The sequence below is a fragment of the Drechmeria coniospora genome, chromosome 02, assembly GCF_001625195.1.
Source record: "Drechmeria coniospora strain ARSEF 6962 chromosome 02, whole genome shotgun sequence".
NCBI classification, from domain to species: domain Eukaryota; kingdom Fungi; phylum Ascomycota; class Sordariomycetes; order Hypocreales; family Ophiocordycipitaceae; genus Drechmeria; species Drechmeria coniospora.
Window position 1 is genome coordinate 9,596,551 of NC_054390.1, and position 24,625 is coordinate 9,621,175.

The 24,625-nt window shown below is 59.8% G+C and overlaps 6 protein-coding genes across 6 annotated transcripts; 3 read left to right on the forward strand and 3 right to left on the reverse strand.

Annotated features, from left to right (window-relative positions):
- Window positions 1–46: 46 nt before the first annotated feature.
- DCS_05757 (Src -like protein) lies at window positions 47–5,871 on the reverse strand (the record flags this gene model as incomplete). Its single annotated transcript, XM_040803059.1, has 4 exons — window positions 47–301; window positions 343–663; window positions 1,036–1,086; window positions 2,260–5,871. The coding sequence occupies 4 exons, from the start codon at window positions 5,869–5,871 to the stop codon at window positions 47–49; spliced, it is 4,239 nt and encodes a 1,412-aa protein (XP_040658092.1).
- Window positions 5,872–8,232: 2,361 nt separating this feature from the next.
- Window positions 8,233–10,403, forward strand: DCS_05758 (Mst3-like protein kinase; the record flags this gene model as incomplete). The annotated part of the gene is made up of 4 exons (XM_040803060.1): window positions 8,233–8,284; window positions 8,348–8,415; window positions 8,532–8,699; window positions 8,778–10,403. 4 exons carry the CDS (start codon window positions 8,233–8,235, stop codon window positions 10,401–10,403), a joined length of 1,914 nt encoding a protein of 637 aa, XP_040658093.1.
- A 545-nt stretch (window positions 10,404–10,948) lies between these two features.
- Window positions 10,949–12,582, reverse strand: DCS_05759 (Dhp1-interacting protein Din1; the record flags this gene model as incomplete). Its single annotated transcript, XM_040803061.1, has 7 exons — window positions 10,949–11,121; window positions 11,183–11,488; window positions 11,586–11,756; window positions 11,818–11,979; window positions 12,039–12,066; window positions 12,132–12,440; window positions 12,511–12,582. 7 exons carry the CDS (start codon window positions 12,580–12,582, stop codon window positions 10,949–10,951), a joined length of 1,221 nt encoding a protein of 406 aa, XP_040658094.1.
- A 1,638-nt stretch (window positions 12,583–14,220) lies between these two features.
- DCS_05760 (uncharacterized protein) lies at window positions 14,221–17,968 on the forward strand (the record flags this gene model as incomplete). The annotated part of the gene is made up of 2 exons (XM_040803062.1): window positions 14,221–14,406; window positions 14,486–17,968. The coding sequence occupies 2 exons, from the start codon at window positions 14,221–14,223 to the stop codon at window positions 17,966–17,968; spliced, it is 3,669 nt and encodes a 1,222-aa protein (XP_040658095.1).
- Window positions 17,969–18,739: 771 nt separating this feature from the next.
- DCS_05761 (cytochrome c oxidase subunit Va) lies at window positions 18,740–19,588 on the reverse strand (the record flags this gene model as incomplete). The annotated part of the gene is made up of 4 exons (XM_040803063.1): window positions 18,740–18,858; window positions 18,963–19,080; window positions 19,136–19,181; window positions 19,392–19,588. 4 exons carry the CDS (start codon window positions 19,586–19,588, stop codon window positions 18,740–18,742), a joined length of 480 nt encoding a protein of 159 aa, XP_040658096.1.
- Window positions 19,589–22,265: 2,677 nt separating this feature from the next.
- On the forward strand, window positions 22,266–23,528 carry DCS_05762 (elongation of fatty acids protein 3; the record flags this gene model as incomplete). Its single annotated transcript, XM_040803064.1, has 4 exons — window positions 22,266–22,685; window positions 22,769–22,838; window positions 22,894–23,106; window positions 23,185–23,528. The coding sequence occupies 4 exons, from the start codon at window positions 22,266–22,268 to the stop codon at window positions 23,526–23,528; spliced, it is 1,047 nt and encodes a 348-aa protein (XP_040658097.1).
- Window positions 23,529–24,625: the final 1,097 nt, after the last annotated feature.

A 24,625-nucleotide genomic window follows, 5' to 3' on the forward strand; every position in this document is an offset into this window, starting at 1 on the left:
TCGGCGCTCGAGAGGATCGGCAAGGCAGGACGCGGCGGCGCCTCGGTCATGCTTCCATGGCCCGCGCGCCGTCCGAGAAAGCGTAGAGAGAGATGTCGAGAGAGGTTTCGGGGATGGTGTCAAGAGAGGTGTCGGGGATGGTGTCGAGAGAAGTGTCGGGGATGGTGTCGAGAGAGGTGTCGGGGATGGTGTCGAGAGAGGTGTCGGAGATGGTGTCGAGGGAGGTGTCGAGGAGGTTGTCGAAGGCTTCGGGGAGGTTTCGCGGAGGATGGCCGTCGACGTCGAAGAGGACGGCACCGATCTGTCGCCGAGGACGGGAAGAAAATGAAACGGCATGCGCACAAAGGCACAAAGGCTACGCGGCGCGACGGACTCTGTTCTCTTCCAGCGTCGGCTGCGGTCGCTCGTCACCTCGGCCGCCTTTCTGCGTTGTGTCGTGGCCCTGTCACAAAGTGGTGGGAAGAAGGACTTGACGTTGCTGGTGGTCAGTGGGCACGAACTCGTGGTCAATCCATCCCACAGCTGGACAAGCTCGTTGGTACCTACGGAGTACGGAGTGTACAGAATCGATGGTAGTGCACCACTGTAGTACTTTTGCGTAAGAGCACCAGTACCAAGGCAACGGCGTCTCTGTACGGAGTACTTGCAATACTGCGTAGGTACCTAGTACGGAGTCCATGTACTGTACTTTGTATGTAAGTGGCGAGTTACTTAGGTACGAGGTATTACGGGGTAGTTATCAAGGTATGCCCAGTACAAGCATAGTAAGTACTAGGTACCCGTACTCTTGACAGATGGTACATGTAGTTTTTACTAGGTACCCGTACTCGTGACAGATGGTGCATGTATTTTCTACTAGATACCCGTACTCGTGACAGATGGTACATGTATCTTTTACTAGGTACCCGCACTCGTAACAGATGGTACATGTGTTTTTTACTAGGTACCCGTGCTCGTAACAGATGGTACATGTGTTTTTTACTAGGTACAGGTACTAGAGGCTCGGGGTACTGCACACTTAGATGTAATCCGTACCAGCAGAACTGTATTCTTGGGTGCATTGAGTACCGGTACAGGGCACTCCCACTGTAAGTACAGTTGGTGCATGTACTGCAGTTAGTACCTAGTACGTAGGCATGCACGCCGATGCGCGCGGCTACATTCAAAAATACTTGGTTGATACTTGTAATCCGTACTCCGTACAACCTACAGGTGTTTTACAGACGCTAGCCTCCCGTTCCAGTTGATCCGATCCTGTAATACTTGCAAGTACTTGTATTGCACAGTTGCAAAGCACGGCACACGGTGCTGCCTGTACCTTCAAGTGCCTGTTGGAACAGTGGCTAAATTTGCAGCACAGGAGTACATATAAGTGCTTGTATTGCACGGTTGCAAAGTACGGCACACGGTGCTGCCTGTACCTTCAAGTGCCTGTTGGAACAGAAGCTAAATTTGCAGCACAGGAGTACATGCAAGTACTTGTATTCTACAGTTGCAAAGTACGGCACACGGTGCTGCCTGTACCTACAAGTGCATGTTGGAACAGAAGCCAAGTTTGCAGCACAGAAGAACATGCAAGTACTTGTATTGTACAATTGCAAAGTACGGCACACGGTGCTGCCTGTACCGAAGCTAAATTTGCAGCACAGTAGTACATGCAAGTACAGTAATAAATGTACAGTCATAAATACTCTGTAGTCCTTATCCGTTAGTACTTGGCTGCAGATATGCGTCCACTCATCTACCTACCCTAGAGCCCGCACACCAGATATCACACAGGTATATCGATATGCATCAACGAGCAAGTACGAGTGCTCGTTCGCACTTGCTGTACTCAGAATGCATCAACGAGTACAAGTGCTCGTTCGCACTTGCTGTACTCATACAACTGTTACGTGTCCAATTTACGTGTCCAATGTACGTGTTCTCATTGTCACCATCATGTCGACTTCCATCCGTTGAATGAACACTTTTGTTTTTTATTTCCACGCCGACCAAGCCAGCAGTATATCCAGTCAAATGTACTCGTACGATTACATACATACAGAACAAGCAAATCGCATCCCAAAGGCCGCTTCGACCCTATAGCCATCCGTCGAGCGCCGGCCAGATGGCAACCGTCGGATCCTTTCTGTAAACGCCGCCCATATGCAGACATGGTCCCTGATACCACGAGTACGCAACGCCATCCCGGGTCGTCTAAACAAACGGCGCCGTCCCATGCTGCAACGACCCGACGCCGGCTCATCATACACACACCCATTCGGCAAAGACGCACCACCGCGCCGTGCGGTCGGCGAGAACCAGGCCTCTCCACAGGCCCCTCTCGGAGCACTTGATGATGGTCTCCCACGTGCCGCCGTCGCTCGGCTCCTCGTCCACCATGAGCGCTCGGCTCCCGGCGCCGAAGCCTCGGCGCTCCTCCTTCCTCATGAGGCGGAGGATCTTGCCGCCGGGCGTCTGGATGGCCAGCTTCGCCGGCTTCTTCCCCGACACGGTCCCGCTGGCCGAGCTCGGCGCGCCGCCGTTGACGCTCGAGGCCGTCACGCTCATGGCCGAGCTCGGTCGCCCGTACGGGCTCGGGCTCGTCGCGCCCGGGTTCGACGCCGGCGTCAGGGCCGAGTGGGGGCCGCTCACGAGCGAGCTCGGATGCTGCCGGATGGCGAAGACGAAGGTGTTGTTGAGGGCGAGACGCTGGCACTGCGGCTGGACGACGTAAATGTCGTGCCGCTGGGCGTGCGGCGTCGGGTGCCTCGTCACGAACTCGTACTCGGGGTTCTCGCCCGTGTGGACGATGGGCAGCGAGAAGGCGAGCGGGTGCGGGATGTCCTTGATGCTGTGCATGAGGCCCCTCTTGCCGGCGTACACCTTGAGCGTGCCCTGGCCCTCGTCCCCCGGCAGCAGCGCCTTGACGGTGTAGCGCTTCAGGCCGTTGAACCACTCGGCCTGCGCCAGCGCCCTCTTCCTCACGACGTCGCCGTTCTCGAACACGTCGCCGTCGGCGTCCCGCGCGTAGGCCCGCGCCTCGACGACGGCCGCCACCTCGACGTCGGCCGGCACGTTGAACTTGACGTGAACCATCTCGAGGTCCTCGATCCGAGTCGCCGACGTGTTGTAGTCGACCATGTCGATCTCGTTGCGGAAAAAGGACGGGCAGGTGCACGGCAGGTTGAGCAGGACCTCGTGCGCCACCGGCGGCACAATGTGCTGCTGGTCGTGATGCTCCGGCACGTGCGTCCAGCAGGCCTCGGTCGGGCGGGCGAGGAACCACCAAGGGTCGGCGGTGGTGCCGCTCGCCGTCGAGTAGCGGTCGCGCTTCGGGTTCGACGGGCTCGCGAGGCAGCAGTCCATGATGCGCCATTCGTCGTCGACGACGACCGCGTTCCACCAATGGTTCGACCGGGGCACCATGTTGAGGTCGGCCACGTCCCCGGGCGTCTTGAGATAGCCGCGCACGACCTCGCACTGGAGGCCGGCGGCGGCGCACAGCTCCATGACGAGGACGGCGTACTCTTCGGCGCAGCCGCGCTTCGTCTGGATGACGCGACGGGTGTCAATCTCCCCCTCGAAATCCTCCTCCCAGCAAATCTTCTCGGCGACCCAGGTGAAGATGGCCCGGAGCCGCTGGACGTCGCTGCGGTAGGGTCGGCAGAGGTACGACGTGGCCAGCGTGATGGCCGTCGTCATCGGCGGAGGCTCGCTGACGAAGCGCGAGTTCTTGTCGACCTGGCTCAGGTTGATGGCGTGGTAGTCGAGCGGGTCCGCGACGGGCATGCCGTCGGCGCCTTCGTCCCCTTCGACGCCTTCGTAGAGGTCGTCGACGGGGTTGAGCGCCGGGTGGTCCATCATCTGGCAGCGGTCCCGTCGCTCGCCGCGCTCGATCTTGCTGAGCGAGTTGGACCGGTTGACGTCCCGTCGAACCTGCACCCAGTCGACGCCGCCGGCAAGGCCCATCTCTCGCATCGAATCTCGCGTCGCCGTCGAAGGGCTGCCGACGCCGGCCACGCCGGCCAGCATCGTCGTGCTCTGCGCGGCCGATCGGTTGAAGGGCGAGGACCTCGGAGACGAGATGCCGGAGCCGGCGCCGGAGCCGGAGCCGGCGGCGATGCTGTTGCGGCTGCTCGCGACGCCCGTCTTGGCCGACTCGAATATCTTTTTGAAAATGTTTCGCTTCGGCGCCTTGGGCTGCACGAGGCCGCCGAGCCCCACGTTTAGGTCCTCGGGGAAGCCTGCTTGGGACGCGGGCCGGGCGGCGCTCGCATTGCTCGCGTGGCTGCTGTGGTAGGTGACGCCGGTGAAGGGCGTCTCCGGTCGGTCGCGATCGGCCTCGCGCAGGCCGAGGGCGCTCTGCGCCCGGTGATGGGTGCGGGCCAAGCTGCCGGCGCTCGTCGAGCTGAAGCCGCCTGCGGATTGGCCGCTCCAGAGCGTCCTGCCGCTGCTCTGCGTCGAGGAGCTCACGTGGCTCTGGTTCCCGGACGACGAGTTCGTCGCCGTCGTCTTGGTCGTGTAGGTTCTGCTGACGCCGTGGCCGATCTCAAAGGCCGACTTGTGGCTCCTCAGCCTGTGATCCGACTCGCCCGACGACGTCTTCGGCCGACCGTACGGCGACTCCTTGGGCGGCGGCGGCGGCGGCGGCATGTCGTCCAAGTCGCCGGCGGGCATGCTCACGCTGTGCTGGTGCATCTTGCGAAACTGCTTCTCCATCCGCTCCACGTAGGTGCTGAGCTGAGGGGTTTCCCTGCCGCCGTCGTGCTGGCCGCGCTGGCCATGCTGGTAGGAGGCGCCATGGGACGAGCCGCCGCTCCAGGTCTCGTACCCCTCGTCGTGCTGCGCGACACCCATGGCCGTCAGCGGTCTCGCGCGATCGGGTCCCCTGCGCCTCGACCGCGGCGACACGGGCGACTCCATGCCGAACGACTCGGGCGCCCAGGGGTTGAGCGGCGGCGAGGGCGGGCGGGCGTCGTAGGGTCCTCCGATGCCATCCAGCTGGCCGAGCTGCTCCATGACGCCATCCATGGCTTCGCGTAGCGGCGAAGGCGTCATGCGACGGTCGGTCGACGCCCGCCGCGGTGACGGGTCGTGCGCGTCGTGAAAGGACAGCTCCGATCCCGGACGGTACGGGATGTACGATGCGGTAGAGTTGTGGCGCCCCAGATCGTGCGAGCTTGCGTCCATGTCCTGCGAGGGAGCTCGGGCGAGGTGCCGATGCGGCGGCGGCGGCGGCGGCGGAGGTGAGTGCCCTCTAGGGGGGGGCCCGCGACTCGGCGCGCGACTCATCGGTGACGCTGGCGATGCTTCTCTCGAGCCGTAGCCATGCCGCGGCGAGGGCGACGGAACATGCTGCGCCTCCTCCTGGCCACCTTTGGAGGGAGAGGGAGGGTTGGCCGAAGGCTCTCTGGATCGCGCCGCCTGGGCTGGCGGGTCCCGAAACGTCTCCGGCTGCTTCGCGCTCGTGTAGTGAGGGGCCTTTGCGTATGCCTCGAAGGGCCTGCGAAACGTCTTTGACTTTACCGGCACATTCTTGGGGCTCGGCGTGTCGGTGCCGGGCAAGGGGCTCACCGAGCGCGTCGTCGGACGAAAATCGTCGGGGAGGAGCTCGACAAAGTTGGAGGGAAAGGAGCCGACGGTTCTGCGGTCTCGATATAGGCGGCCAACCCACCACGAGCCGTCACCGGCGTTGAGGCACTCGATGAGGTCGCCCTCGATGAAGCCGAGATCGCGTTTGGACTGGAAAGATGCGGTCAGCCTGCCGTCGACGACCGCGGACAAGGACGGCCAGGGTGCGTTGGTTACCTCTCCTCCCCAGGAATAGACGGCTCTGCACCAGCACGGGAAGCGCGTGGGGAGCGGCGGCGGCGGCGGCGGCACCATGACGACAAAGGGCCTGGGCTGCCGCTGCGATGCTCGGGCGGCACCTGCAAAGGGCGCGAGGGCGAGCTGGTGGAATCTCGCCTAGGCAAACAAAGCGAAGGCGGCGGCGAGGGGGAGAGGAGGTGACTTTGCGTTTGACGCCAAGGTCGCGGCGAGGAAGCGGCGGTGTGGCCACGAGGAAGCGTCAATGCGTATGCGTACACGTATGCGTATGCGTACAAGTATATGTATGCTTGTGCGAGTGCAGGGCCCGGAAGTGTTGTTGTATCATCGAGCACAGGTGCGTGCGTGCGTGCGTGCGGAGGCGAGTGGGCTTTCGAGTCCCTGGTCGTCGATTCGTCGACGTTCAAACTGTCATGGACGACGGGAGACGGATGGACGAGGCTGCGGTCGCTTGCCGATGAAGGAGGCAGAGACGGCGAGAATCAACGACGACGTATCGAGCCTTGGGGGCATGGATCGACGCAAAGGGTGCAATTGTCTCCGACGACGACGCAGCCTGATGGATGGTGACAACACCGATTGCCCTTGGCTCGATCGGTCTCTCGACAGCCGCGCTGGAGCCTCGAAGCGTGGGAGCCTTGCAGAGTCGGGGATGGACGGGGGCGGGCCACCGAAATCCGACGTCAACCAGGGGGATGTGCTGAGCGTGGCATCACAAGTCGGTCGTAGCCTCGATGCTACGTAGGCAGGGAGGGACCCGACGTTGCGAGCAGGGGCCTGAGGCCCAAACAACAGAGGGGCATCCGATCTGTTGCCACGACGACGGAGGCCGCTCACCCCCCCAACCCACCGTCGAAGGGGCCCTAAAGCCCCCCAAGCACCAGTCCGTGTGCTCACCAGGCACCTGGGCTAGCCGTTTGACAGGCGCCGTGACCCGCCGGACAGCACGCTAGCGGCCACCCCCTGGCGCTCCTCCCAGCGACCAGCCAGCGGCTGGAGCGACGAAGAAGCAACACGGGGCTTCGTGTCTTGCACATGCCGCACCAGTACCGAGCAGATGGATGGGTCGACGCCGTACGGAGGACGAATAATACAGAGTGTACGGAGCATGGATGCATCGTCCTCTGTGCTCCGTTTGTCTGTACGTGCCTGACTGCGCACCTCCCTGAGAATAGAATAGGCGGTGGAAAAGGGACGCTGGTGACGGACGCTGTAGATCAACAGAACCAGCTGGGTTTCCAACCATTAGTGCGCAAGTACATGTACATGCACATTGCTCCGTACTGCCCAAGTACTTGCAGTACCAGTACAAAGCACGTCATCACCGTCATGCACCACTGTACATGTACTTGGACTGTAAGTACTGTGAGTACTGTAAGTAAGTACTGCAAGTACTGCAAGTAAGTACCGCAAGTACTCCAAGTAAGTACTGCAAGTACTGCAAGTAAGTACTCCAAGTAAGTACTCCAAGTACTCCAAGTAAGTACTCCAAGTACTGCAAGTAAGTACACCAAGTACACCAAGTACTGTAGTTGTACATGTACTCTACCTATCCTGGTTCCCTCCCCGGCCTTGCGCTAGCATGGGCCACCATGGCGACCGCTCGCTAGCGCCCACCCATTGCATCGCACCCGTTCCAGCGCCCGCTACCCACATCCACCCCTACACCCACCCGCTCTCGCGGCAAGGTCCAGCGCTGTGCCACCGCTGTGCCATCGCTGTGCCAGTGCCGTCCAGCGGCCCCGTGAGCGGCGGCCCAGCAGCGGGAGGCATGCAGCTAGCTGTGCCGGTCAGAGGCAGTGGTCACAGGTCTGGCCGTTACTTGTAGCCTGTCGTCCCGCCATTCTTCGCCTCTCTCCCCCTCGATTCCCTCCTCCTCAACACCATCGCAGCCGGGCCATGTCACGATGCAAGGACGACGACGGAGATTCACAAACGACGTTTGCGCCCTGCTCGCCGCATCAGCCTCGCCCATCGACGAGCCCCCACTGACGACCAGGTGCGGATAGCATTGCGTCCGTTGCTGCGTCCTGCACCCGCACATATACGAGTAAACAAAGCAGGGTCCGAGCCCCCCCCCCCTCCCCCTCCCCCATCACCCCATCACCCCTAGCTCTTCCTACCCGCCGGCCTCACTACCCGGCCGTCTCTGCTCTGCTGTCCCAGACAACGGTCAGCTCATTAAACCAGCAACCGACGGGCCTGGGCGGCGCTGGGTGACGGCTCGGCGGCCCAGATAATTTACCTCCACCGAGCCGCCCTGCATTCAACATCTCCATCAGTCTCTGTGCCAATTGACCCGCCCCAGACGGAGGCGCTCGAGACACACGAGAGGCTGCAAAACTTTCAGCATCCCTCGACGTCGACGTCGACGTTCCATCTCCTGCGAGCCAGCCAGTCCACGATCGTCGAGCCAAGATGGCTGCCGACGGTGTTGCCGAGCATTATCAGGTCCTCGAGGAGCTTGGCCGTACGTCTCCTCGACTCCCGACGATATCGTCACAATCCTGGCCATGATGCTAACGCTGCGCAGGCGGAAGTTTCGGCGTCGTTTTCAAGGGCATAGAAAAGGCCACGGGCGAAACGGTTGCCATCAAGCACGTACGTCCTGTTGCTCCTCCGTCTCCTCCTCCGTCTCCTCCTCCGTCTTCTCTCGTCGCCCGCCAGCGTCGTGAATTTTTTTTCCTTCCAACATCTGACATGGACCCGCCCCGCAGATCGATCTCGAATCGAGCGAAGATGATATCGAAGAGATCCAGGCCGAGATCGCCGTCTTGAGCACCTGCGCGAGCCCCTTCGTCACGCAGTACAAGGCATCCTTCCTCCGAGGGCACAAGCTATGGATCGTCATGGAGTACCTCGGCGGAGGCTCCTGTCTGGACCTGGTACGCCATCCGCACATTCCCTCCTCTCCCCCTCGGCCCCGACCATCGTCCGTCCGTCCGTTCTGACCCGGCGCCCAGTTGAAACCGGCCAACTTTGGCGAGTCCCAGATTGCCATCGTCTGCCGCGAGCTGCTGCTCGGCATCCGCTACCTGCACGGCGAGGGCAAGATTCACCGCGACATCAAGGCCGCCAACGTCCTGCTCTCCGAGACGGGCCGCGTCAAGCTCGCCGACTTTGGCGTCGCCGCCCAGCTGACCAACATCAAGTCGCAGCGGAACACGTTTGTCGGCACGCCTTTCTGGATGGCCCCCGAGGTCATCCAGCAGGACGGCTACAGCTTCAAGGCCGACATCTGGTCGCTCGGCATCACCGCCATGGAGATGGCCAACGGCGAACCCCCGCTCTGCCACATACACCCCATGAAGGTGCTCTTCCACATCCCCAAAAACTCTCCCCCGAGGCTCGAGGGCAACTTCAGCCGAGACTTCAAGGACTTTGTCGCCCAGTGTCTCACCAAGGACCCCGAGCGCCGTCCCTCCGCCGGCGATCTGCTCAAGCACCGCTTCATCCGCTCCGCCGGCAAGATCGAAGCCCTGCAGGAGCTCATCGCCCGCCGCCGGATGTGGGACGCGAGCCAGGACCGCCACCGGCACACCATCTACTACCAGGAGACTCTCCAAACCATCACGCCCCGAGACCAGGAGGAAGGCTGGGTCTTCGACACGGTCAAGTCGGTCGTGCCCGCCGCCAAGTCGGTCGCGCCTCCGAGGAAGCCGAGCGTGAAGCACCGGAAACCGTCGCCGATGGTCGCCGCCGAGGACGGCCTGCGCAAGCTCGACCTCAGCGAGGGTCCCCTCGGCCTCTCGTCGCCGGCCACGGGCACGGTGCGAAAGTCGACGGTCCGTCGGACCTCGTCCGTCGCGCGAACCTCGTCCATCCTCTCCAACGGTTCCCCGCGCTCGTCGGCGAGCACTAAGAAGCCTCTCCAGCCGGACATGTCGTTTGGAAACTCGGGTTCGACCATGCGACTGTTCCGCAGGGTGCCGTCGGACAGCTCGACGTCTGGTCAGCCTGGCGGGCCCAGGCCGTCGGGCGACGACGTCTTCTGCGACGAGAACATTCCGCCTCCCATGGCCTCGCCCGTCGAGCCGTACGGGAAGGAGGCCGTCCTCGGCCGCCGACTGTACACCAAGGCGATAGAGCCCATCATGGCCGAGCTGCATGCCCAGACCTCGTCGATGCACAAGCGAGAGGCCTTGGGCAAGCTGTCCGACGCCTTCGCCGCCCTTGACGCCGTCGACCCGGAAGGAGCCTACCACCTAATGAGCAATCTCGTCGTCGGCATGTCGCAGGACAACAAGCTCAACGCCGCCCTGCTGCGGCAACCCCTCCAGAAGGTGCAGGACGACGGCACGCCGCAGGGCACCGTCATCGTCAAGGGCTCCACCCCCTCTGCCGCCAACCAGGCGAAGCTCGTCCTGAGCTCCAACAACCCTCACCTCAAGAGCCACCGTCGACGACAGGTCGACTCCCCGGCAACGAAGCTCGGCGAGAAGGAGTACGACAAGGACAGGCAGACTCCCCTGGAGGAAAAGTACCCCGGCCGCGAGCCGCGCGCGGGCATGGAGCACTGCAGGCAGCTGTCCGACGTCCTCTACCAGCGCTGGTCGGACAACCTCCGAATACGATGGCCCGCCGTCTAACGGGCATGGGCTGTCGCGAGCCACGGACGCGAGGCCCGCGGGGCACCGAGCGTTGAGGTTTGGCATCGCCTTTGCGATGCCTAGATTTTCCGTTTTGCTCTTTTTCTGCGAGGAATACCATGGATGGACCGTTCGATCTTGTTTTCAGAGCGAGCATGGTCTTCCAGGCCGACATGGGAGGCAAAGCGTGGCAACATTTTCGGACTTGCGCATTTGCTATTCAGCCGCGTCGGCTTGGAGGTTGCGAGATGGTGCAACGTCATGCTTGCAATCTCGACGGCAGATGTATCGCGTTTCGGCTCCTTGCCCACATCAACACACGGCGTTTGGGAAGGCATGTTTTTGTCACCATGTAGATCAATGTAGGTAGTGCACCATCCAAGTGCGAAATACAGGGAATTTCGTCGGACCACGTCGGGCCGTGTTCGTCGTGGCGGTGGAAACGCTGTCGCGTGTATTCAATCAAGGATATCATGTCCAGTCGATATAGATCCGCTTCTCGAGGGGCTTCGGAGTCTCCCAACTCGCGCCGCCCGTGCTTGCTCTCAGGCGTCCTCCTCGTCCGGCCCGAGGGCGAGTTTGATTCTCCAATTCTTAAACTCGTCCGTCAGGATGCGTCCATGGCCGGTCTGCTCTGCCCTGTACACCTCGATGACGGGCGAATGCGGGCGCCTGCTGATCCGCCAGACGCCCTCGTCGTTGATGTTCCTGCGGAGCCCTGGTTCAAGAAATGAATCACCGCTCTCTCTCAAGCATCGTCAGAGATGAAGTGCACTCACAGTCTAGGAAGTTGGCGGCGAAATTGACGCACAGATCGGCGTTCCATTGCGGGTTGGGGTGCGACATGACCATTTCCGGGATGCGGTGCGTTTCCATCTCGTTGACGTCGACGAGAATGCCGTCGCGGGTGCGGAAACCGACGATGATTTTGGGGACGCCGAGCAGAAAGGACTGGATCCAGTATTTCATGAGCTTGCGACCAAAGACGTCATGATCGTGGGCGTTGCGGATCTCGGCCGAGGTCTTGAGCTCGACCCAGTTGATGGGATCGCCGGTCCGTGCCGGCTTGCTGTCCCAGACTGCACCTGTGAGCACGGGGAGTAGAGGCGTCGTGGGCACGGGCGTGTCGGCGATGCGGTCGCGGGAGGGGGCGGGAGGGGACGCGCGGTAGCGGCGACTTACTTGCGTCGACTTCGCCGCCGAGGCAGAGGACCGTGTTGCCGATGCCTGTGCGGACGACGGAGCAGTACTGCTCCTTGTTGTTGACGACATGGTTCTCCCGGTTCTCGATGTAGTCCCTCGACGTCTCGTCCCACGTCGCCGGCAGGGTAGACAGAGTCTCAAACTTGTATCCTGCGTCGCGGGTGACACGTCAGCGTTTCCTCGAAGAAGGGGAGGTGGCAGCAGAGAGTACCCCAGAACTGCATGACTTCGGGTGCATGTCCACCCCGTCTCCCCCCTCGTTGGCCCTCTTGCCTTTGGCCGGCCATCTTGTGCTCGTGGTTTTCCTCGACGAAGCTATCGTCCATCAGCGCAGCTGCCGGCGGGGCAGGGGAACAGTCCCTTACAGGCAGTCCTGTCTCCAACCGTCAGTCATCACTCCGGCTCCGGATGCGGCGGTCTCGCTGGCCATACCTGATAGAGGGTCGCGTTCATCTCGAATCTGCCACACGTTAGACGAGGTTGCAGAGAGACTGAAGCCGCCAGTACCCGTCGTATTGTTCAAACGGAGTGGCCATGATCTGAAAGGAATGAGAAAGGATCCGATGCACGGATGGGGTGGACGGAAGCAACCTTGGACATCATGCCTCTCCAGGTGACGAGGTTGGCGTCAATCTTCTTGCCCGTTTCCTGCTCGTGGGCCATGATGGCCTTGAGCAGGCTGTCCAGATGCTCATCCTTGGAGTCGTCGTGCTTCTGAAAGGCGCCGAAGCCCTTGGACAGGTCGGTGCCCATCCGAGGGGTGTAGTACCACTTCATGGACGAATCATCGAGGCGGAACTCATGGTTCTCGTCGTACGAGAAGCAGGCAAACTCCTGCCAGGCCAGGCGGGGTCAGAGAGCGGTACCGGAATCAACGACGGCCTGTCCAAGCTGCTCTGCTCACCTTTGGTCTTTTCACGGGCTGACTGGCGCCCCCAAAGCGTGCGATGGGGTGGATGGGGAAGTTTGCGGTCATGATGCGTGCGTGGCGATGCTATCTCCAGCAGCTTGAGCACATGGCGTCGTGCTGAGGCGTAGAAAGTATGTGGGACGTGACGCGCAAAGAACACTGTGTGTGAACGGAAGAGCAGCGCTAAAATTACAGGGCATGTATTCACGGCCCCGGGGCAATACCTAGTAGGGAATCGGGTCGCTTCCAGAGGGGATCGGTACCTGTTTAGCGCACGCATACGCCAGAGTTCCAGGTGGCCAGGCGCTGTACTTGCGCACAGCAGCACCTCTACTGTACAGTATACAGGCATAGTGAGCAAACGAAAGTCGCTGGTAAGGAATATGCACAACACATATTTTAGGTACGACTGCTTGGAGCAGGTGGGCGGGCATTCGCCTCGCGCAAGGCGTCATGTTGCGACAGCAAACAGATTATTTCCCATTTCATGTGCCGAAAGTACGGTACAGTTGCAACGTAATTGATGATGGATTCTCCATGTGCCGTTGCCATGAATATGCTCCTGGAAGTAGGTGCCGGGTAGCGTTTGATTTCTCCAAATGACGCCCATCAGTCCCTCTGCGTGGTACCTTTGCAGTGCAAGGCAAGGTACTACTAGTAAGTACTGGATTGTACTTATGGCCGGCTGGTAAGTACATGGTTTCCCCCCCGCTACAGGTATCTTGTACTTGGACATGTGCCGAGTACTGCACTGTAAGTACTCCGTAAGTACTCCGTTATACTCTGTTGTATTACGGAGTACTTGCTGTAGATTCATGACCCTGCAGTGCTTGCACCGAGTAATACTCCGTACTTGTCCTCCGTACATGTTATAGTACTTGCATGCTACCAAGCACTTGCATACTATCAAGTACTTGCATGTGCAAGTTCACCGACATGCAGCAAGTACAGTACAAGTACAGTACATGCAAGTACTTCCCTACTGGCACTCCGTACTGTGCTTGCATGGCAGGGTTCGCTTTCTGCACAAAACATCGAGTGGTATCCTCCACTGTTCCTGACTTGCATCAATTTCAGTTTGCAGAGGCAAAAATTATTCTCAGCCGAGGACAAACGGAGCAAGTTTTACCTGAAAACGCATTTGTGCGCCAAGAGCGTGCGGCTGACGAAATCGGGTCCGTTCAACGTCAAGAGTGTAATGCTGCAAGCCTGTGCCGTCCAGCTTGTCACTCTCACCTCGTCTTCTCCTCACACCTTCTGGCCATCTTTGCTTCCCTTCCCTTACTCAACGTGCATCGGAGAAAGCCTGTCGCCTCCGCTTCGTTCGTCCTCTGTTTTGCCATCAAATTTCGCCCTTTGCCGTCGCTCAGTCGTTCATTTTCATCATCCGACGAGGCTGGCCGACGCAACCACGCCAACGCAGACACACGTGATTTGCCTGCTGACGAGGTGGGCATACTAACCAATACGTAGAAACCCGCCACGAAGCAGGGTGGGGAAGCCCAGCTCATCGTCACGGTTCCCCCCCGTCCTTGGCTTGACGTACATCCACGTCAACGGCAGCCGACAAGGTACGCCCATCACCCGCACCCCCCCCCCCCCTTCCCCCTCCCCTCGTCCCACCTCCTGATGACCTGTCGTCGGCTGGATTTTGCCTCGCATCAGCTCGCCTCGGCCGGACACTGACTGATGGTCGAGCAGAGCATGCCCAGGCCGCGACGCCGGTGGACACAGGTCAAGTCTCGTTCTCGAAAGCCAAAAGCCGCCCAAGACGACGGTTGGTTCTCCATCCGGGGTATCCTTGACGAGAGGCCGGTCGAGGGAGGCGTAGAGTACCTCGTCGATTGGGACGACAACCCCAATACCGGTGATGCTTACGATCCCACCTGGGTGCGTCCGCCTGCCCGTGCTGGGAAGCAGCGTCCGTTTGCGTGCGACTGCAGGCTGACCCCGACCCCTCGGGTTGCAGAGTCGTGAAGTCACCGACGAAGCCAGAGAGGAGTGGGAGAGAGAAAAGGCATCGACGGCAAGACGAGGCGCCCCGGAGGGTGACGGTCAGCCAGCCTTGCTCGACGGATGCTGGCAGAACGGGCCACGTCGTCTCTTGAACCAAAGTCCTACCCCGACAGCGGATGCCGGACCCCCCATCCTGTCGAGATCCCCAGGTAGCGAAGACCTCAACGATCGTCCCCGCAAGGTCGCCAGGTTGCGACGCAGCGACGCCTCCTCCGAAGAGCCCGTGCCGTCCATCGCCTCGCTCCCATCCGTCGACCCTGTCGCCACACCCGTCATCGGGAACCAAAGCCTTCCGCTCGACGTCGGAACGGATTCCTGCTTGAAGATACCCTTGGACGACGAGGAGTCACCCATCGACGAGACCGAGTGCCTCGGCGCCGCGAGCACGCAGAGCAGCCACCTCTCGTCCCTGTCCGTGGCCGAGCAGGAGGCACAAGACGACATTGTTACGTTTTCCTCCCAGATCAGCCGACGTACCATTCCTGATTCGCAGGAACCTTCGGGCCAGAGCTGGTCCAATTCAGGCCCATCGCCGACTTCGTCGCAACCTCTCGCCTGCAGCCAGGAAGCTCTCGTTGGCGGGAGCGACGAGAGCCAAAGCCGCCAAGTCGTAGCAGACATCCCGTCCCGACAACCTGCGGCTGATTCGGAATCTCTGCGTGTCGAGGGTCGGAATCTGACGACGGCCACCGCATCAGACTCGGATACGATACGCTCGCCAGGCCAGATCGATCAGCCATCCGCGCCTGCGTCGTCGAACGAGCCGATATTTCAGACACAACCACCGACCGGTAGGGTCTCGAGCATCCCCGAGTCGGCATCCGAGAGCCGAGCATCGAATCACACAAGCCCTAGCGAGATCAGAGCCACCCCTACCGATCCTTTTGCCGATAGTATTCTGCTCTCGAGAGTCGAAGCTGAGCCGCCAGACGCCCAGATTGTACGTCGGCACGACTTTGACCCCCTCAGGGACATTTTGATGATGGAGAGCCATTCTGCCGACGCGGCCCCGTCCGAGCCGCAAATATCGGCGTCTGATGAGCTGAGCCAGCTGCTGAACCTGGGTCCGACGCTGCCCGGACCGGACTCCCCTCCGTCTCAAGTAGAAGGGCATGGCCTTTTTGATGGTGCCGCCGCCTCGATGTCGATGGCTCCAACTGCATCCCCGCCGTCGGCCGCTGAAGCATTGCAACGCATCGTCGACGACGCTTTTGCGCCGTCCAATGTCGCTCCGCCGGAATCGCGGATATCCATCGAGCCTCGCCATGCTGAGCAACTAACCGTCTCACCGGCAGAGCAACCAACCGTCTCACCGGCAGATATCACGCACCAGGATGGGCAGAGAAAGGGACCCCTCATCCTGCTACAGTCTCCGCTACATCATGACCTCATCTTATCCGGCTTTCCCGGAGCTTCCGCCGGCCCCGTATCGATGGCTCAACCCCATGCCGCGAGAGCGCCGAGTGAGGCTTCAGTCCGTAGTGCGTCAGGCCCTGCCGAGCTGGAGCACGTCGTCACGCTTCCCTTCCAAGCAAGCCTTCGGCCCCTCTACGACGAAACCCTTCTGGGGGACAAGCGGGCGGTGACGGAATTTGGGCGAATTTTCAACAGCAAAGTGTCCCTCGCACCGGATGAAGCCCTCGTGAAGAAGATTGATCACCTGTTCAGTCGACTTCACAACATTTGCGACTATCCCCAGCACGTCGTCGCCACGTCCTTGGAGGCGTTACCCCCTATGCAAATGGCCAAGTACTCGTGTGATGCGAACCCAAAGTTCAACTTTCTGTACGAGCTGCTGCAGAGCATAAAAAGGAACACCAAGATGTTGATTGTCGCCCGCTCAGTCGAGCTACTCCGCCTCATATACACCTTGACGGAGGCGCTCGAGGTGGACTGTGTTTGCGATGCTGTTGGCAAATCAAAGAGCAGCTTCACCAACTCGGTCGCTTCGGTCAGGCTCATCCTGCCTGACGTCGATGTCGGCGCATTCGACGCCGATGTTGTCATTGGATTTGACCACTCATTCGCCAGCTCGCGCGCCCGTAGCATCTATAGCGACGATGATCGTACCTATAGTCCGGGCCCCAGCCTCGCGCCGGAAGGTAGGCGCGTCGGCCGCCCGCTCGTTCTCATCCTTGCGACCATACATTCCATCGAGCACATCGATCTCTCCGTGCCTGCCGACCTCGGTCGTTTAGAGCGAAAAAACGCGCTCTTGGCCGGAATCGTGCATGCTCGCAAGTTGATGAGCGACCCGGACCGCGGATACCTCGAGCCACACGAGGTTGCCCGCTGCTTTGCTGAGTATATCAATGGGGAAGTCGAAGATGTCGCGTGGAAGCCGGTTGCTGTTCCGGACGAGGTTCTCGATGTTTACGACGGTTCTCAGACGCGGCCCCATATGACGATTGCGGCCTCGCCCGACGTCGATAAAGGCCGCAAACGAAAACTGGTGAGCCATGGATATGCCGGCGTGTTTCATTCCGATGCTGACTTTCCGCAGCAGGACGACGTTCAAGACGAAGATGCTAAGAAGATCCGGCTGCTTCAGATACAGGAGTCTACGGTCGAGACGAACGAGCCTCCCTTGAGCGATGACATCCAAGAGATGCTGCAGAGGTTCATGCCACAAGAATCTGCGGAGAACCCGATGCAGGCCCGAACCAAGGTTCCCGTGGTCATGTTGCAAGCCTTGACGGAAAAGGCAAGTTCATCTTCCTCCGTCATGGGGCAGCGACTAACTGTCCCAGCTTGCCGAACTAGAACGCCAGCTGGCGGCCAAGGATGCCGAGGCGGAATACAAAGCGGTCATTGCCGCACAAGAGACACGCATCAAGGAATACGAAGGAAGCACGGAAAAGATCTACAAGGCTCACCGCCAAGCTCTCGAAGACCGGTCGCATTTCGAATCGGACTGCAAAAAATTGCAGGGCATGCTCGAATCCGCCAAGGGCCATGGGCAGCGGGACAAGGAGAGAGCCGACGGGAGGATTGCCGAGCTCGAGGCTACCGTTGTCCGGTTGACGGCGGACGCGAGCGGCTCGGCCGAGGAAACACCGCTTGCCAAATCGGAGCAGCTCCTCAGGGCGGCAGAGGACAAGGTCCAGATGCTTCAGAAGCGGCTGGAGAACGCGCAGAACGAGGCGTCGTATTCGCGAAGCATGTACCAGGAGGCGTCCACCTCGGCCACGACGACGAGAGCGGAGAACAACGAGCTCAGGCAAACGTTGGAGGATCTCGAGAAGAAATCTTCGGACAACCTCGTGCGGGTGCACCAGATCCAGGCCGAGAACGAGAGCGGCCAGCTGTTGGCGCAGATCCGCCAGATGAAGCAGTTGATCGGGGACCGAGAGGCAGAGCTGGACCGTGTGCGCGAGGACTTGCGCCAGCTCCGAAACGGCCGGAGGGAGACTCGCCAGAGCAGCGTGCCGCGTAGCCCGCGCACGAGCATGATGAGCCCCCGATCCGGCCGTGCCTACGGCGGTTCCGCTAGCAGAGGGACGAGCCCGGCGCCGATGACGGGCCAAGATGGTCCGGGGACGCAGTATTTGAGCGTGCAGCAACAGCAGAGCAACGGGCGGTGGAATCACCTTCGTGGGTAGCAAGCATCCGCGTCGTTGATTTCCCGATGCCAGAGGAGGTAATACGGGTTGGCGTTTGTAGTATGGACGGAGTCGGCGGCGAGTATTTTCGACTTTTGTTCAGTTGGCTTGCGGCGTATGAGCAGCGCCAAGGTACACGAATCATCGACCAGTAGCATACGGTTTCTGGGCGACCTGGTCTTTATGGCAGGGCCAGTTGACAGTGTTTTCTTCTTCTCCTTTTCCCCTTTCGAAATTGATCAGTGTGTAGTACCGATAACCAGGAAGTAGGAGACGGACATGACATTGGCTGGCAACGAGATGGCGCCGAGGGCGGAGTGATTCCTCTCACGGTCGCAACTACAGTGAAAAGGATTGTTGGACCTCGCGTCTCCAAGGGACAGAGAGATGGGAGATGGGCAAGAGGTGACATGACCATGAACGCAGCCAGAAGCGCGTGCGTGCATGTGATTCGGGCATGGCAACACCATCGCATTGAACAAAGTCGCATCGAACCCCTCCGGTCTATGCCCTCCTTCGCTGAACCCTGGCGGGCAACATGTACAGTATTTCATCACAGCGGGGTTACCGTCGAGCCCCCCGGCGCGTCCCTCGCCTCGGTTGGATTACTTCCCCTCGGGGTACAGGTCCTCCTTCAGAGGAACGCCGAGCTCTTCCCGCAGAGGCTTCAGCTCCTCGAGATATTGTTCGTACTGGCCCTTGTTCTCGACCTTGGCTTTGATACCTGCAGCGGCGTCAGCGACGGTGGTGCCTTTTGCATAAGCTTGCCCGTGCCCGGCTCCGGCATCATGACCGAGGGGGACGGGGCGCAGGGGGGGAGGAATGTACCCTCAAAAATGCGGACGGCGGTGGCAAAGTCATTGACCCGCCTCGCGGCCTTGAGGGCTGCAGCGACGACGGTGGTGGAGGGGACAAGATCGTAGGCGAAAGCGTTGTTCAGGTTGCGCTGGGGTTGGTCAGCTCGACACAGCCGAGGCATCATGGGCGAGGGCGAGGCATACCTGGAGCTCGAAGACGTCCTGAACGCCGTCAAACTCCTTCTCGAACCTGTCACAATGCTGATTAGCAACCACAGCATCAACTGGCGGAGAATCCCCGACGGCCGTGCTTCCATGCGCACGAACGGTCGAGGGAAAGGGTGAGGAAAGGGGCGTGTCGTCTGCCCTTGACGCGAGGCACATGGCCGTCGGTTCGGAGCAATTGAGACGCAAACGCCGGGCAATTGGAGGACGATGGAGAGAGGCATCGAGGTCTCACCTGGCAGAGAACTCCTCAAAGGTCTCCTCGGCATGCTCGCCGGCGGATCGTCGGGGGACCGAGGTGCTGAAGTTTGCTGACCGCACGGCGGCGAGGGCGGCGGGTCGGACCATCAGGGACCGCACGGGGGCGGAGGCGGCGCGGGAAAAGCTCGCCGAGCCGCGAGCGGCGATGCGGAGGAGAGAGACGGACGGCATTGTGCGCGGGATCGATGGAGGCTCGAGATGGACGAGGCGGAAAGGGGAGTCGTGCGGTTGCGATCTCAGCTGGGCTTTTTTCCGCCTTGGGCTGCAAAGGTGTCTGAAAGCAAAGAATCATCCGATGGAGGATGACTAAGCGGTCATGAGCTGATTCTGCGGGGCAGTGCGGATTGTGACGGACACGGAGGATCTAGGGCGAAATGAACGCCGAGGAAGACAGTGCGCAAGGCGCGTGGCACGGTCGGGGTAGCTGTTGCATCGGTTTGCTTTAGCACGCTTCCGATTCGTCACTCGACGCACTGGCATTCCATTGGACGAGTCTCCAGGACTGCTTACATAAGTACAGTACAGTACGGAGTACAAGTACAAAGTATTACAGTACTTTAATTTTTTCTTATACTCCGTACTTAAGTACAGGAATACGAAGTATACATACATGTGAGCACAGGGCTAACAAGTACGAACTGATGTAATTACATGTACATGTACCCTTTCGCTCATGCGGAAGGGAATTGAAATCGCCGCAGAGTGAGTGGCTAGAGAGAATATTGGACTGTACGGAGTAATACTGCAAGTACACCTACGTAAATGAGTACACCTACGAAAATGTACAGAAGTATACATACATGTGAGCACGAGGCTAACAAGTACGAACCGATGTTATTACATGTACATGTACCGCGGAAGGGAATTGAAATCGCCAGAGCGAGTGGCTAGAGAGAATATTGCACTGTACTGCAAGTACACCTACGTACATGTACAGCAGGTGGTAATTACTCCGCACTTGCTGTTACACTTGTGTAGCGGGAGATTGGTCGCAACCTGCCGGCCGACCTTTGTACAAGTACATGCAACAACTTGCATCAGTACAGTACAGTACACACTATGTTGCGCGCTGAGCGTTTGCGGCGTCGGAACTTGAATGTTCCGAAACTGCATGTGCAGATGACGTGGAAAATATGAACAAGGATGACAGCTTGTCGTATCCAACGAGAGGACAAGCGCAGACTTCTCGCAAGACGAATTACCTTGTTCAACCCGACGAATCCCCAGTGCACCCTGAATCAGTATAACCCAGGTACGCTTACTTGGGGTACCATGGGGGAGGAGGAACAAGTGATGAGGTGGGTGGAGGGCTCCTATGGGGCCGTTCCCGGTAGATGTGCTAATGGTTGAGACCACCGCTTGTTGAGGTGAATATTGGAGCAACGACGACCAGGTGCGGCGAAAGGCAAGAAGGCACCCCATGAGCGAACCAAGCACAGGCCGACTTCAACATCACCGGCCATACTCGGTACCAAAGGATTGCATTTCACCCTCGGTACCCTTATGTGCCTCGGTGTGGCATTCCCCCAAGTACTTGCAAGGGTGCACATACATGACGGACGCAGAACAAGGGCTTTTACTGCGAGTACAACGTACATGTAGGTGTACTTACTTACGGATCGAAGCTGATGGACTGATGGCCAGTCTCAACCTGCTCGCTTGCTCGGAAGCACTCCGAAAGGACACGGAAATTGCAGTCACATCCAGTACCTCTACTCCGTTTGGCCTGGCTTTCGAGCACAGCTGACTCGCAATACGACTACATAAGTCACGAGCAATACGAGCACGAATCCAGCAATTACCGTACCGCACATGTGCAAGTACAGTAGGAGTAGTATAGATGCGCCCATCACAAAAGGCCGAGGTCGACAATTCAAAAGCTGGGACCGGAGATTGTCATGGAACGTACGGACAATACTCGAGGTTTCTGAATTCCAGTCCGGAATGCTGATGCTTACTTACTCAAGTACTCAAGTACTCAAGTACTTGCATGTATTTTTGTACTTGGTCCGTCCAAAGCTACAAGATGTCGGTCGTCAGTCATGTACAAGCAAGTACCTCAAAGTAAGCACACCTACTTGTACTTGTACCTGTACCGTACAGCACATGGTACAGAGTATTGCTTGCAAGTACAAGTACCTGACTGCCGCAGCAGGGTACGCAAGACGGAAAAAAGGTACGGACGACGTACTTCGCCCCATGTACTTGCAAGTACCCCCGGACAATGTGCGTCCAGGGCGGGTAAAGGGTCGCATAACCGATTCGGTCACGTGATCGGCCATCGAGCCTCGGCGACGGCATCCCCCATTGGCTGGCGAGGCCCTCCGCCCTGCCTGTGCCAGCGAATCACATGCCGGCCAGCCCAAGCCGGACTGGAAAAGAGCGGTGCAGCTAAATTTCCCCTTTTTGACGCGACCTCTCACGGGCCAACCGATAGGCCGACGCAGACGGCGAGGTCCCATCCCAAGTTTTTATCCCCCGTATCCCCGTCGACTTCGTCACCTTCTCTTCATCCACATTTCCGCCGTGCCATTGCTCGGGTGTTCGGCTCCGACAGACTCGCCCTTTCCGCGCCCGCTCTTCCTTTCTCGTCATTCTTTGATCCGGAGTCGGGACGTTTTCCTCGTCGCGCGCGCCCGCCCTTGCCTGCCGGACTGCGTGTCGCCTGAAGCCTCCACGAAGCCTCTTTGAAACGCTGGGAGGAAAAGCTTAATCCCGTCCGCGGGCGCCCTTTGACGACGAGCGACATACTCGGGCACGACGCGACCCTCCCTCCCTCCTCCTCTCCGCCCCTTGCCCCTCGCCCCTCGTCCCGCATCCGTCCGGCATCGCCTCGCTCGCCGCCATCATGTCGTCGGCTCCCTCGACCTTTTACGAGCAGCTGCCGCTGCCGACGCTCGACCGTCCCTTTGGCATACACCTCTGGCCCATCTTCGACAAGGCCTGGACCCTCGCCCTCGGCTACCCGACGTCCGAGTTCAAGTTTGTGCCGTTCGAGACGCCGCTGTCGACGCTCAAGTCGAGCGCCCTCTTCATCGTCGTCTACTACGTCGTCATCCTCGGCGGCCGGGAGCTGATGCGCAACCGCGAGCCGTTCAAGCTCAAGACGCTCTTCCTCATCCACAACTTTTACCTCACCGCCATCAGCGGAATCCTGCTCGCCCTCTTCATCGAGCAGCTGCTGCCGACCGTCGTTCGCCACGGCATCTTCTACGCCATCTGCGACCACGATGGCGGCTGGACCCAACCGCTGGTCATTCTGTATTACGTACGTCGCCCGCCGCCGCCGACGCTTGACGTGTCCCGAGAAAGACAAAATCATGGTCATGGACCGAGCTGACCTGGCGCCAGCTTAATTACCTCACCAAGTACCTCGAGCTTCTCGACACCGTCTTCCTCTTCCTCAAGAAGAAGCCTCTGAGTCAGTCTTGACGCCGTGACGGGGGGGGCGCGGCCGTTTGCTAACGTCGAGCCAGCCTTCCTGCACTGCTACCACCATGGCGCCACCGCCCTCCTCTGCTACACGCAGCTCATCGGCTCCACGGCCGTCTCGTGGGTCGTCATCACGCTGAACCTCACGGTGCACGTCGTCATGTACTGGTACTACTTCCAGAGCGCGCGCGGAATCAAGATTTGGTGGAAGGAATGGGTCACGCGTCTTCAGATTGTCCAGTTCATCATCGATCTCGGTACGTCGGTCCCGCTCCGCCGGCGCGTCCACGGCGTGCGTCATGCACGAATGCTAACGGCGGCGTCGCCCTCGGCAGGCTTCGTCTACTTTGCCTCGTACACCTACTTCACCTCGACCTACTTCCAGTGGCTGCCCAACGCCGGCACCTGCGCCGGCGAGGAGTTTGCCGCCTTCTCGGGCATCGCCATCATCAGCTCCTACCTCGTCCTCTTCATCTCCTTTTACCTCGCCACGTACAAGAAGGGCAAGTCGCACACGACGCGCAAGTCGCTGCGGCGCATGAGCCAGGCGCCGCTGCCCGACCCCCTGCACCTCCAGGCGCACGTCAACGCCAGCCCCGGCGCCGGCGCCAACGGCAAGACGGCCTCGACGACGGGCGCCAAGGTGAACGGCACGACGACGCGATCCCGCAAGGCCTAAGCGCCGCGCCGTGCCGAGCCGAGCCCGCGACGGGTTGCCGACGCAGCCCGCCGCGGAGTCACCGCCCGCCACGCCCCGACCCCGGCGCGCCGTGGAGCCTGCCAACGAGCGCCGTCAAAAGGTTGACGGCCTACTCTGTACTAATCACGACGAATGCTACCTTGCGAGATCTTGTCGGTGTACGCGCGCGAATCTGGTCAGGAGTTGCGACGGTTCATGGGGGCGTCGCCGCGAGCGATGGGGCTGTATCTTTTGGCATGGTCACGAGGGGTCGTTGGAGACGCTTGTTGCACGTTGCACGTACGCGCCGGAGTGCGTTAATAAATGGGAGACGATTGCACGGCCTGAGGAACAGCCGGGAGCCACGCCGGCCGAGCCCGGCAGGACGGGACGCTGGACCATGACGGTGACGGTATCGGAGGAGGCCGTGCCGCCACCGGTCTCTCTCTGCCTTTCTGTCCCGCACGCCGCCGCATGTACAGCGCAACCGATGGGACGGGTTCGCTCTCGAGCCGGAGTGTATGTACCGCAGATGGAGAAGCATACTGAATCAAGACTTTTGGACCCTCGACCGGTGCATCGGGTGAAGGCTTTGGTCAGGGCGATCAGTGGCAGGCCTCAGTGGCAGGGCTCTCAGTGGCAGGGCTCTCAGTGGCAGGCCTGTCAGCGGCAGACCGATCAGTGGCAGGCCGATCAGTGACAGGCCGATGCGTGACACGGCCGACGTCGCAGGCGCCTGCCATTTCATCGATGTGCACGAGAAACCTGAGGCGGCAGTCGTTGGCAGACGGCGGAGAGACATGTACGATATCATGATGCAACATGACGAGGCTGCGAGACTGGTGGGGAGGACACTGTAAGTACTAGGGAGGACACTGTAAGTACTAGGTACTAGGTACTAGTAGGTATGTATCAGGATTAGGTAGGTTGTCCGATAGTGCCCAATAATTCGCCTAGCACTATCCTATCCGTACAGAGTGCCTTTACAACTACTGTACTTGCAGTACCAAGGTAAGTACTAGGTAGGGTAAGTACTAGGTAGGTAGGTATAAGTACATGTACTTTCTACTTGTTAGGCACTCTGCTCTCTGGTAACT